This window comes from Agrilus planipennis, unplaced genomic scaffold (assembly GCF_000699045.2).
Source record: "Agrilus planipennis isolate EAB-ADULT unplaced genomic scaffold, Apla_2.0 scaffold143, whole genome shotgun sequence".
In the NCBI taxonomy this organism is placed as follows: Eukaryota; Metazoa; Arthropoda; class Insecta; order Coleoptera; family Buprestidae; genus Agrilus; species Agrilus planipennis.
This window is the reverse complement of record NW_020438887.1, coordinates 504,703-519,293: the sequence shown is the minus strand read 5'-3', so window position 1 is coordinate 519,293 and position 14,591 is coordinate 504,703. Positions and strand designations below refer to the sequence as shown.

The 14,591-nt window shown below is 33.3% G+C and overlaps 2 protein-coding genes across 3 annotated transcripts in view; both read right to left on the bottom strand.

Moving 5' to 3' along the window:
- Nucleotides 1–11,782, bottom strand: part of LOC108737423 (retinoic acid receptor RXR) — a 69,667-nt gene extending 57,885 nt beyond the window's left edge. The window contains exon 1 of one of the 2 annotated variants that reach the window (XM_018470260.2): nucleotides 11,479–11,782. In XM_018470260.2, coding sequence (XP_018325762.1) covers nucleotides 11,479–11,497 — 19 coding nt within the window. In that variant the 5' untranslated portion in view covers nucleotides 11,498–11,782. Of the gene's footprint in view, nucleotides 1–1,370; nucleotides 2,521–11,478 lie in introns of those variants that run through there. The other variant, XM_018470259.2, reaches the window with a different exon arrangement.
- Nucleotides 11,783–12,253: 471 nt separating this feature from the next.
- LOC108737435 (ATP-binding cassette sub-family F member 2) overlaps nucleotides 12,254–14,591 on the bottom strand; it is a 14,718-nt gene continuing 12,380 nt past the window's right edge. Inside the window, exons 9-10 of the mRNA XM_025981696.1 lie at nucleotides 13,501–13,704; nucleotides 12,254–12,851 (exon numbers count right to left, since the gene is read on the bottom strand). Of these exons, the coding sequence (XP_025837481.1) occupies nucleotides 12,717–12,851; nucleotides 13,501–13,704 (339 nt within the window). The 3' untranslated portion in view covers nucleotides 12,254–12,716. The remainder of the gene's footprint in view (nucleotides 12,852–13,500; nucleotides 13,705–14,591) is intronic.

The window sequence follows — 14,591 nt, the reverse complement described above, 5'->3', positions numbered from 1 at the left end:
GTCTAGTCAGAGACATATTAGAGGCAGAAACAGGAGTTAGGAGGGGTAGAGGTAGACCTAGATTAGATTACTGTTCGCAAATAGTTAAGGATGTGGGCTGTTCTAGTTTTAGGGAAATGCGAAGATTAGCTCAGGATAGGAAAGAGTGGAGGTACGTGTCCAACAAGTCTTAGGACTAACGACCTTATGATGATGATAATAAAGTGATAAAAAAGGATATTTTCGATTCTGATTCGATTAGATATAGGTACCTATAACTTATTAATTTTAAACCGTTTGAAGGAGTTGCAAGTGATAACAATAACAATTCAATTGTATTTGTTGCTAACTTTTAATTTCATTTCAATGGCTGCAATTGAATTATGCCCCACATGATGATGCCAAACTTGCAAAACAACCGGAGATATTTGCATACCCACTGTGTACAAAATATCGCGACAATAATATCGATTTGCCGCGTTTGCAAAATAGCAACAGTAGGTTTATAGTGTTTATTATACAATTTTGCAAACTACATGCTAACGAGTTAAAAATTAACATACCTATCATACAAAACAGGTGGGCATCTGTAATGTGGTGGGCTAAATGATATATTTGTTCATTTTACTATCACGAATAAATCCATATGGGCTAAGATTGTTTAAAATTAATGAATAGAATGAGTAGGTATTACAAAAATTGTCCTGAACACCTAAAATTCTATCGAAAACACTTTCTGGAAGGCATTTTTATGGCTTTTTTAGTTGCTGATACGATATTTAATTATATGCTAATTAATGATAAAAACTAACAAAACAATTAGGCACTTCAGTGACGTAACTATAATGAACATAATTACTGCCAAATTAATTTTTTTTATTTTTGCTATTTTTATATTTTCTTAACCTCATCATACAATTAGAGGGTTAAAAGACAAATCCTACCTTGCATTCATAATAACCGTTTTAATAGCCGGAATGAATTTTCACCAATTTTTACCACCGTGGTGACATGCTTTTTAAATTAAAGAATACGTTAATTCGCGGTTAATGTTCTTGAAGTATGCAACTACAATACTCACTTCGCCTGTGTTGTCTTTTCCTACCGTAACCTAACCTAAAATAACAATTCTTTTATTCAATAGCTTAGAATCATTAGCTTACGGTAGGAAAAGACAACACCAACAATGAAGTGAGCGTTGTCGTGGCCGTGTGCCTCCCTTTCTCTACAGTAGAACCCAAAAAAAAAAAAAGAAAACTGACGCTTTTATTAGGTAGGTACTTGCCGCGCCCGTGTATGAGAAACATGCAAACGGAATACCTGAGCATGTGCATGTTAACAGGTCATTATTCCTGACATTCAAATTTATAACATTATTTGAGTTTTCCTACCTAAGCCAAAATGCGGCGGTCCCAACCCCAAACTCCGTCCCCATTGTTGCTGAGCCTGAGCCCCCTGTATAATTGCCGTCACCGACATCATGGGTTTCTCTTTCTTCAACATTTTCATAATCTGTTTATCACAGCTCCTCTATCACAATCACAATACAAATACAGGTAAATCTTTGGTCACAAAACAAAAGTCATCAACTATCACCCGTTTACAATTTCCTTTAGGACAGTTTATCAATATTCCCAAACAATCTTCGCGCTTCGTCAACTTTTCTAGGACTATTCACTTTCACACGGACCGCAACGTCAATATAAACTATCGAAGCAGATACTGATAAGGATTTCCACTCTTTTTTTTATCTCGCGCCGCGCTCGTATAGGATTCCTCAAAAACAATAAAAATATCGCGTCAGCGGCGATAAAATTTTTGCAAGGCTACGACCGCTAAAAATAATACACCACCGACTGAGTATACCGCTTTTTGCCTCTGCGAATGCTTGTTAGCCAAATGTAGCTGAAACAACATTCCGCCAGGAAAACGATTCCAATTATTATTTTAAACGACAACGCACGTGCTCGGTGACAGCACTCAAAACAAAACAAAACTTTGCCGGTCTCCGATCAGTTTCTAAACTTTTCAATCAAACATAAGCTACTCACTACGCACAGTCGCCGTTTGCCACTACAGATAAACTTTGTCAATTTTATTAACTCACACAACAATGAAGAGTTCCGCGTTTAATAAATAAAATCTATTAGTCCTTGGCCTTAACAATCAATTGACAATTTGCCGGCTCCCGATTGTGATCCCAACAATCGATCGTCCGCGTTTGATAGTTTCTGATTCGTGGTCGTACTAACAATCGATTACCGACAACAATCAATTGCTCTTGTTTTTCGCAACCGTCTGTCACGGTCACACAAACCGCAACAATCGAACTGTGCTGATGGCGCGGTGCAGTTTCACTTTTGTTCAGCGAGCGCGTTTTAGAGGAGGCCACGGCACCGCGACGTCGGCGTACGGGATTGATCACAGGCCCACACTGTGGAACGAGAAAGAAAACGAGCGTACAAGCGTGGGCGCCAAAACTCCGAAAATCGCATGCGTTATGTCGCTCGTTTGTTTCGCCGCGGCCTTTGAAAACAATCGAGCTGTTCCTTCGCGGCCTTCGCTTTGCCGGCTGGGTACTGTGCTGCCCGCAACTGTGGCCTGGTACTGGCGCTCGGCGAACATGTCGCGAATCGACGCAAAACAACTATTGAACTGTATGTTATTGCGCCTTATTTTATGCACATTACAAGCACTGAACTGTCTACAAAATTACTGAAGATCACAAAATTAATTAGTGCAATTATAATATTTTGCGCCATCCTCATCTATCTTGCCAAATGAAACTCATCCCACATTTCTTATCGGTCAGTTTCTTACTACACATACATAGTATTCTCAATTTCAGTTCGTTTATTAAATTTCAATATACTTATACAGTTTTGATAGTGAAAGCTACTGTTGTGTCTACTTCTTAATCATTCTACAACATTTCATCTGATAACAAAGCTCGAAACATTCGAGGACATTATCATTTAACTGGTGTTTGGTGCCAAACCTTTTAATTTAATGTCAGAACATACTTCCACCACTGAAACACTATTTTCTTTCAACTTTCAAGAACGTTTTTTTTTTAATCTGGGACAATTTTAGACATTATTGCTGAAGACAATACTAGAAGCAATCAAGTGCATTCTCATTTATTCCAAAATGGTGTTTAGTGGCCGGTGGTCGACTCTCAAACCCACAAACTGCAGAAATTTCAAACATCATAGAAGATTTCAAACATTTTATACTTAAAATTAGTGTCAGAATCAGAAAAACTTAAGAACATTCCCATTTATACTAAACTGGTGTTTGGCTTCAAACTTTTTTAATTTAGTGTCAGAGCTCAATCCCACCACTCAAACACTATCTTTCTTTAGCTTTCAAGGACGTTCTTGGTTCTTCCGATTCAGTTTTTTCTACGACAGTCTTAGATATTTTAATTGAGGATAACGCTAAAAGCCATCAAGGACATTCAAGTAGATTCTCATTTGTTCAAAACAGGTGTTTGGTGGCCGGTAGATGACTCTCAAACCCACAAACTGCAGAAATTTCAAGTACCTATCATAGAAGATTTCAAACATTTTATACTTAAAATTAGTGTCAGAATCAGAAAAACTTAAGAACATTCCCATTTATACTAAACTGGTGTTTGGCTTCAAACTTTTTTAATTTAGTGTCAGAGCTCAATCCCACCACTCAAACACTATCTTTCTTTAGCTTTCAAGGACGTTCTTGGTTCTTCCGATTCAGTTTTTTCTACGACAGTCTTAGATATTTTAATTGAGGATAACGCTAAAAGCCATCAAGGACATTCAAGTAGATTCTCATTTGTTCAAAACAGGTGTTTGGTGGCCGGTAGACGACTCTCAAACCTACACATCCACCACAAACTGCAGAAATTTCAAACATTATAGGAGATTCCAAACGTTTTATATTTAAAATTGGTGTCAAAATCTAGTTCCACCACTTAAACATTATGATCCTCGAACATTCCTGAACGTTCTTGATTCTACCGGCACATTTTACTTGAGGACAACGCTCGAAACTTTTAAAAACATTCTCATTTATTCTAAACTTTGGTTCCAACTTTTTTAATTTAGTGTCACAGCTCAGTTCCACCACTCAAACACCATCTTCCTACAAACATTCTTGATTCTTCCGGTTTACTTCAATCTAAGGATAATCGTAGACATTCTAGCTGAGGGAAACATTAGATACAATCGAGAATATTCAAGTACATTCTCACTGGTGTTTGGTGGCTCATTATAGACATGCAAAACCATACTCCCACTAAACTACAGAAACACTATAGATGGGAGATTCCAAACATTTTTTATTTAAAATTGGTGTCAAAATCTAGTTCCACTACTTAAACATTATGATCCTCGAACATTCCAGAACGTTCTCTGTTTTTCCGGCCTAGTTCACTCTAGAACATTTTACTTGAGGACAACGCTCGAAACTTTTAAGAACATTCTCATTTTTTCTAAACTGGTGTTTGGTTCCAAACACTTTTAATTTAGTGTCAGGGCTCAGTTCCACCACTCAAACACCATCTTCGTTCAACTTTCAAGAACGTCTTTAATTCTTCTGGTTCACTTCAATCCTATAATAATAATCCTAGACATTCTAGCTGAGGCCAACGCTAGAAACAATCAATGACATTCAACTACATTCTCACTTATTCTAAACTGGTGTTTGGTGGTTCAAATTTTATAGGAAATTCCAAACATTTTTATAAAACTAAAAATGTCCTTGTTGGACCACTTACAACCATCATATTTCCCATACCACCACAGCCATCGACATACAACGACCATAATAGTACATAATATAATAAAAATAAAACATATAAAACATATGGTAACAAATTTGCAGTTTACAAGTAAAACAATGGAAAGATAAAAAGAGAGAATTTCTAAATAAAACTGACAAATGATAAAATAAAAAACAAAGAAAGGTCGAGAACATTAAAAAGAAATTGATAATATAAATAAGATTAATACGAGATCGTTAGCTTTTTTTAAATCTTTTTTTATAATCAGCTCGTCTTGCAATTGTGTAAAAATATGTACATCATGCACGTGTGTAAAAGTCAACAATATTTATCAATTCCCTTATCATGCAACTCTCAAGTTCTACTTATTTTTAGGCTACTAAATATTATACATAGGTAAAACAATTTCATGATACTAAAATCACGAACCTCTAAAGTTGAACATCAAAAATGCGTGGCAACTGTCTAAATAATTCCAATTATAAACAGATTCTCTCGCGTGTTATTTGCGGATTCAGAAATGCGCCAATGTCACCAACTGGCATAAAAATAGCCCCGACAAGCATGATGTACACTAATTTATGATACACGATGATATTCCCTCGTAATAAATAAATATGTAAAATAGCGATAACTTGTAAGGCTTATTGGATAACAACAAACAGCAGTAAGAAAACAAAAAACAGAATAATTAACCTATTTCCATATATAAAAGAGTATTTTTCCACATAGGTGACACTCAAATACACGTGCCCATAACAGAGTATTAAGAAATAGAACAACCTCCATTTTAGCACACTAAAACATTTGTTGGTCGACGTAAAACAATTCACAATCCTATATAAGTCATCTGCTCGCTGCAAATATTAGAGCTACAATGTTCTCATATTATGTCTAATTTGCCAATAACACCAATGCGAATGCGACTTTTTGTAAATATATTTTGTTTAACTCGTACAAATTCGAGTTGTTCAAATGTCTCGAAAAGTCCCACATCATTTCTGAAAATTTGTTGTCAACAAAAAAATACTAGCGCAATAATACTGTAAGTAAGGGTTGACATGTTTAAAACACAATCTAAATAAAATGTCTTCAATGAAAGTGTTTTAAATTGTGTTTAAAACAAAAAAAAACATTACATATTAAGTACTGTTTAAATCCCTTCGGCTAGAATAAAAGCATTTATTGGCTATAGATAGGAAGCAAAGAAGACAACTCATAGGGCCGGCATGTTTAAAACAGTGTTTAATTAAAATAAGTTACAAACGTTTAAAACACGTCTTCAAAATAAACGCAAAAAATTGTTTAAAACATATGAACAAATTTGATAAAAAACTGTTTTTTCGACCTTGATATAAGTAATAAATATTATTTCATAACAAAACCTAACGTTACGTAACCTAACCTAACCCAAAATAGTTTATTTTTGAGAAAATAACATTTATTTATAATAATCTTTTATCGCTAATGAATTTTGCGAAGCAGCACATTACAAAGAATATAACATTAGCTCAATTCAGAACAATTTCTTTTGTTACTTTTTCAACATAACTAAATACTTTTATCTATAAAATGAGTTTCAAATATATTAGTATGCATACAAAACCGATAAATTTGACAAAAGAGATGTTTATTAAAACTTTTTCGTGTTTTATTTCCATCAGCTACTAATGCTGACAGGAGGGCACTTGTTCAGACCTACACTCTAATGCAAAGCCGGAGGGCAGGGCGGAAGACCCCTCTTTTGTGGGAATAAGTGAGTGGAAATTGGGGAGAAGCAGATGACAGACGAAAGGGAAACGACAAGCTAATGTTGAATGTTATTGTTCCAGTACTTGTCTATAAATGATTTTAGGAATTTACAGAAAAACTTGAGCCAGGGCAGGCCTTGAAACTTAACACATATTTCTTCCAAAATTGATTGTCAACATTTTACCTGTTAGCATAAATATAGTAGCAAAAATTCAAAACTAGGAAACAGTAGGTATTGCACAATTACTAAATTAAAAACTATTGTTTAAAATAATATTGCTTCCGAATGTTTAATTTCTACCTTAGGAAACGATTACTGAAAATCGTAAATTTTAAACATACCAATCTTTCATCAAACCCAAACAAGAAGTACTCATAGTTTACTACAATTTGTTATTAAACCTAAACTGTAGTAATTGCTTCGTTTCAATTCCGGATTGTAGTGTTTATTAGTTCACAATAACAATATAAATAAACAAGCATATTATGAAATACCTATCATACCTAACTACATGTCAATAATTACCAATCCAAATAAAAAATCGACTTCAAAACTTTGCCTATTGTCAACGTATACGTACAAATGAAAATACAAATATCACTCTCAATTTTCTACCCTTCAAGGTAGAATATTTTCTTAAAATTAAAATAGAATCAACCCTGAGATATAGCTTATTCAATAAAAAAAAGAATAATTAAAATTAGTTCGCAATCGGAGAAAGAAACACGTAAGACAGGTACACACAAAAAAAATAAAATCGAATTGCGAACCTCCTCTTTTGAAATGAGTTGAAAAAGAGCGTAATTTTTTATATTGTTTACATTGCATTACATAATTACAGTATAAAACGACTAGTTACTGGAGAGTGTACATGCGACCTAATTAATTGAAATTTTAATTTTTCTGAAACATTTAAGGCCTGACATTGATTAAGAATGTCTTGTTTTATCAGCGAATTATAAATACGAATTTTGCATTCGTATCTCTGGGCATAGAAAATTTTTTCCAGTGTCTCAAAAAAGGGTTTATTGCAAGAGGCCCAAAATACATTTTATTATTTTTTCATGTGGACGATCCCCAAGGATACTGATAGAAATATGCCTCAAAAGTATCCCTTTTCTATTTCCAAAATTACTAAAAAAAGAGATAGAATTCTTTATTGCATTTTTGGTGCACTAGTATAATAATTATCTTTTTCGTCAAATTATGCTGATTACAATCCTGTTATTAGTTGCAAGCGGAAGCAGCTGCCTGCCGGGCGTGTTGCCTCCGCTCCGCCGCCGATTCCACATGAAGGTCACCTCTGGAAATGGATGAGAACGTCAGTGGGGCGGCTGGCGGGCGCAGGCGGCACGGAACGTCGGCGGGAAGCACGATTCTGCGGATGTGATGCGAAACACTATCTTTTCACAACACAGCCGTCTCAAGGCCATACATAAACGGCTTACACATACAAAATTTTACACAATTATATGCATGTATATCTACCCAGTAGTTGCATTATGTATGCACATTTGTGTGATCATTAACAACGCTTAGCTGCAGCCTGGTGGCTCGTATGCACTATCGGCAATTACCAAAATTGAAAAAAATATTAACAAAGTTTTTGGTAAAAAAGCTAAAGTGAAAAATTAATAGAAGACCAATTTTAATATGAGTATACTGCAATATATGCATCCATCGATTGACACACTTTGTAATTTATTAGAAACCTTCTGTTTTGAAAAAATAACGCTAATCGAATGTCGACAGCCTACTTTCAATCAATTAGAATCGGTCCATCGCTCTCAAGTAATTGCTCTATTATATTAGTCAACAGAAAATTAATCGAATATCAAGAAACAGCCAATGATATTTATTGCTAACAACTTTCAATGTTTGATAAGGCCTTATAAATTATTTATCGAGACTGCTTATGATGTGTGTAGAAAATGGATTTCCGGATTCTAACCAGTTCAGCAACAGCGTTAGAAATGAAAGTCCCTGAAGATGTCCCTTGTGATGGAGCACGAAACGTCTTTTGATGTCACCATGATTCGTCATGGAGATTTCATCAATAAGACACAATTAGAATTAGGAAATCAATTTTCTTGCGACGACAACTGTGAAAGCATAAATCAACTTCTGCCTATGACGTGCTGATGAGGACTGATAAGTGCAATATGGGGTCCCAGGTCCCACGTCAAGTACTTACTCAATTTATAAGTCATTTTTTTAATTTCATATTAAAATATTTTTTCAGACAGTAGTTGGGTGGAATTTACTCACATCTAATGAAATTAATCCTACCGGTAACTTAACGCTCAACCGAAAAAGGAAAAATAACCAACATTCAGTCATCACAGGATCACAGCTCGCGCCCTTCCCTCCACATCCTTCGCAATTCATCCCCCTTACCTCCACTTGACCTTGGCCTATAATGAAAACTCCGCTCCGTAACGTCGACGAATGGTGCGTGTCAAGGTTTACTAAACCGAACCGCCCTGGATTACGTTCTGGAAGACCTTGATTGTTGTGTGCAAGAACTTTTCGCAATAAGCACGCCCTTATCATTAAATTTTTAACAAGGGCTTGTGATAATTTAGATACATTTTCATTTTTTTTAACGCATGTGGAGTGATATTTTGGTTTTAAATATATATTACTTACTCATGAACGAAATTGTATATTGTAATATTGCTCGAAAACTAATTTTCAGTAGATGTTCAGAGACCGTTCTTCGTTTTGCAGGCCATAAAATTGCTGCATACAATTTTTAGAATGTTTGCAAATTTACAAGGCGGTGTTGTGTTTATTTGAGAGTAGACCCTTCGAGGATGGGTAGATAAATCAGTTAACTACTTAAATTAGTTTATAGGGGTAACGGTTTAAGAAGGATCCTTTATGATCCCTAATATAGTTTCATTTTTATTATGGGGTGTTTATTTTATGAGTTTAACGTTTAGAAAGTCCCGTTTGTTAATATTTTGATGTAGCTTTTTCACAGGTTGTAAACATCCCTCTTTCCACATATTTTGAGTTTTGAAAGCCCCGCCTTGTACGTCTCCACAAAGTTGTTCTAAAAGGGTTAATCACCAATGGTGACATTCGCCACACCCTTGGCATTTGTTCCTAGTTTTTAAGTTGTAGATATAAGATGTGACCAAGGACTTCAAAAGAAGCACTTGAACTAAGTCAGCACAAAAATGCAACTTGCACTTGTGTAATCATAATGGATTATTAGTTGGAGATACTCTGTACATATTGTAAATACATAATTAAGTTGACTTCGCTGCAAGAGTTATATTTTTTTCTACCTTCCACCAAAGAATTAACCAACACGCCTTATTAATTTAACGCGTGTGCTGATATTCCACTTACAATAGTAAGTTCCCGAATATCTGCCTGTGAAATTTAACAGTAGATAAACAATTTTTTTTGAATTTTACATCAAAACCCGCTACCATCTATAACTTCATATTATTATTGTAATTTCTACGACTTTTAATTTTAAAAATAAATATCTACGATTATTAAGTTAAAAAAGAAAAATGATGAGTAAATTAGAAAAATATTTATATTTTGAAAAAGTATTTTTATGTGAAAAATAATAATCTTTCTCCTCCAAGTCTAAAAAATTTGCAGTTTTTAAAAATAAAACTAATCACGAAGAAGTTTTTAAGGTAAATACCTACACGCCAAATATATTTATTATTGTAAATCGATATGTTGTAAATTCTAAGATAGGCACTTAAAACTTGATAAGCTCCAAGTATACGTAAGTACACAAATAATGTAAAGTTACAGATTATTTCTAAAATAATTAGAGAGCAACTGTAAAAGCTGTCTTTCCACAATGTGAAATTCCTCTACAAATTTATTTGTCGGGTTTGTTTTTGAAAGGAACTGATGCCAAAATATTATTAAACATACAAAATCGGTTGGTATGTATGCACATTTATGCATGCATTTATCTACGTAATAAATAAAATAGACAGCTTTTATGACTGATTATTTTTATAATCGTCAAGTTTAAATAATAAGTTGGGCTAACTTTAAATAAAATTTTTCTTCCATTTATTTTTTTTAATTGATAAAATAGGTTACATTACCTACTTGTAGATTACCTTTCTACATATAAAAGAAATCTATGCTGTTATGTAATCGAATAACAATCTTAGAAAAATAATACTTTCCAAATTGTCATCATAACAACCTTCAACTATTAATTTCTGTTGTTTTACCAAGATTAGATAAGGCATTTTTTTATCAAAATGTGGAAGGTCACATAACGAAATTATTTATACAGGGGTATTTGAAAATATGAGATTATTTATGAGCAAGTAGAAATACTGAACTTAATATCATTATCTCGCTCATGTCAACTTACAAGTGAGTAACATATTTAAAAAATGGTAAAACATGTTTTACATTTTGTTCAATACTCAATCTACCTATATTCAAAAATTTTAGTAAGTTCATAATAAAATACCTGTAAAAGCATGTTCCATGAGTTCAGGATCAGCATAAATAAAAAGTGCAACAATGTTTATACACTACTAAAAAATAATGGCTTTTATAAATTACAAGGTGACACCTGTATGTGAAAGTATGTACTTTTAATTTAAGCAGGTGCCTGCTTATATTTATAATAAAAAGTTCTTGGATAGTTACAAACGTAACTACCTACCACCTAGCATTCCATTCTATGCACTTAAAATAACATTTTGAAACATTTAACCCATTTTCCAAAATATGAATACATGTTCCATCATTTTCAATGTATTTAACAATCAACATATTTCAAAGTAAAATAATATAATGCCGCCTAAAATTACTTAGGTAATAGCAGGTAATGGTAAATATAAAAAATAAATAAAATTATATTTAATCCAGAAATGCGGTCACTGAACCAAATAATTCGACCCTGACTTTGCCATTGCCCTTAAATGTATGTCATATGTTGATTATTAGGAAATTATCAAACAAAAATTTACTATACCTCTATCAGTCGAATCCATGGCAAGATCCTAACAAGCACCACTATTACTAAGCACCAAAACACTAAAGTTCACTTCAAAAAGTTGAAATAAACCCACAGCCTACTTTCGATTTAGTAAACATGGCCGAGTACGTCTGGCAATAAGTCCGACTGTTGATATTTGAGAAGGTCTTTCAATTAAACTAATATCCGATTTAACGAATACATATGTCTGTGTTACACGAAATCCGAAAAAACATCGTAAAACTTAAAAACTTACAAAATTTTAAACGGTTTAGGTAAATGAACTTATGTATTTATATTGCTCAAAAATCACTACAGAGGGCGACACGTCACAAACCTGTTTACTTTATAATGTGTCTAAGTAACCCGTAACCGGAGTCGGAGTATATACAATTCATCATCATCATCATAAGGTTCTCAGTCTTAAGACTGGTTGGGCTGGCATCTTCAGTCTTTCCTATTCTGAGCTAATCTTCGCATTTCCCTAAAACTAGAACAATCTGCATCCTTAACTATTTGCAGAGAGTAATCTAATCTAGGTCTATCTCTACTCCTCCTAACTCTCGTTTCTGCCTCTAATATGTCTGTAACAACCTTTCCGTTTAATATTTCTTTAGATTGTAATACCATAATTTCAAATTTTAACATTATTTCGTGGTAATACAGGCATTTTTAAAATGTACCATACTTCAAAATGATAAAAAATAATTTTAAAATCAAAAATTGATATAAGTACCATTAGATAATTGGGTTAATAGGAGTAAAAAAGAAATTGGATTTAATGTTTTTATTTCAAAAGGACTTTAACAGTTTCAATAACAATCACAATTATACTTCATTGTTTATTTATACGGTTTATTACAATTTGATTTTACCTATTTTCGAAATTGAAGCTATTTCAAATTTTATTAAGTAGTATTTTTTTAATCATGCAAAATTTGTGGTAGTAAAAGTAGTAGAACAAACGATATGCTTTTAGTTCTAAAACGAACGAAGTAAATACACAACTCCCAGAACTAGATTTTTCTTTTCATTGAAAAATTAGTGGACTAACAAACGATACTGAAACTTTTAATACCTACTTTTTTATATAAATATACTGCTATAAATAAGCAACTAAATAAAGCGACATAGAATAGCTCCTACAAAATAATAATCGAAAATAAATAAATAAAAATGTTAAAATCCTCAGATAAGTTTTTAAAGTGAATAAATCAACCTATAAATTCATTACATTATTTTCGGTTGTTCTTCGCATTCTTGTCGTTTTCTTTTGTGATCTTGCTTCTAAGGTGCTCTTTATAATTGAGGATATCACCTTTCCACTTCGTTACCGTTCCATTTTCACACACCCAAATTTCTTCAGCGACCTAAACACACAATTTAGATTAATTTTTTTTATTGACTAGGTACATTACATTTATCTAAGACCCTGCAGAGGATACTTTTGTTCCCGCGCGCAGACCTAGTGAAGCTTAAAATTAGTTTAGTTTGGTTTAATTATAATAATCAATAATTATTACAATGAAATACATAAATGTCATAATTAACTGCAAATTTTAAATTAGTGATCTGTAAAGTTAAAAGTAAAAAACTTAAATGTACTGCACTTAATTAAGTATTTTGGCAATTAAGATCAAGAATAACAGAGGTCATAATCAATTTCCTAATTTATTAAAAACTAAAACAAAGCAGAGATGGTTGTAGTAATTTCAGAGAGAGAAAAGCAACAAAATGCTATTACAGTAATCATAAAATTAATAAGCTAAATAGGAAGAAGGCGGAAGATTTTTTATACGTAGAATTCTCAAAGGTGAAAGCAATACAGAAAATAGGACATATCAGTTGGACAATCAAAAAAATAAAAGAAGACAGATCACCCAAACTTTCCACAAAGAATGTTACTGAGAGGACGCGTGTATGTTTAAATAAGTGGTGGATGAAGAAATGTCCACTGAATTAAATTCGTTGTAGTGAATTATGTTTCTAGTTTTCTTTATGTAAATATGAGTGGTTTACCTGATTAATGAGTCTAAAGTCGTGACTAACGAGCACCATTCCGCCTTCAAAGTCATTAATAGCGTCGGCCAAGGCATCGATGGTTTCCATGTCCAAATGATTGGTGGGTTCGTCCAACAGTAAGAGATGAGGGGCTTGCCATGCCAACCAAGCAAATACGACTCTACATCGCTGGCCATCAGAAAGCTGTCTTATTGGGCAAACCTGAAAAAATTTAATAACGACGCTTTTAGTAGGTCTCACCTCTTTTTTATTGTAACAAATTTCATTAAAACTCCAAGGTTTAACGATTGTAACCTTTGTATCTATTTTTACTATGGAATTTTGAAGATTACTGAACAGTTTCCTGTTGTTTTCGAGTTGCAGTCTCTTAGGAAAACTTTTATGTACACCTGGGATATTGGTCAGGCATGCGGGACCGTCGCCTTAACATGAACGCAGATTAATTTTGAGACCGTATCTAAGATTTACGGGCCGTATTTTTCACTACATATTATAACGAAAATTAGCAATTTATAGTCTACATGGAATACTTTTAATAGTGGTTAATACTAAATATTACTATATATTAATGTAACTTGAGGTAATTTATAGTGGATAAATTAATGAATTTTCGCAATTTAGTCTGCTTAGAATTTTTTTTCAATTTCTTGTTTTTCCTGTTTATTTCTTAATTTTAATAGTAAACATGGCCGAGTACGTCTGGCAATAAGTCCGACTGTTGATATTTGAGAAGGTCTTTCAATTAAACTAATATCCGATTTAACGAATACATATGTCTGTGTTACACGAAATCCGAAAAAACATCGTAAAACTTAAAAACTTACAAAATTTTAAACGGTTTAGGTAAATGAACTTATGTATTTATATTGCTCAAAAATCACTACAGAGGGCGACACGTCACAAACCTGTTTACTTTATAATGTGTCTAAGTAACCCGTAACCGGAGTCGGAGTATATACAATTCATCATCATCATCATAAGGTTCTCAGTCTTAAGACTGGTTGGGCTGGCATCTTCAGTCTTTCCTATTCTGAGCTAATCTTCGCATTTCCCTAAAACTAGAACAATCTGCATCCTTAACTATTTGC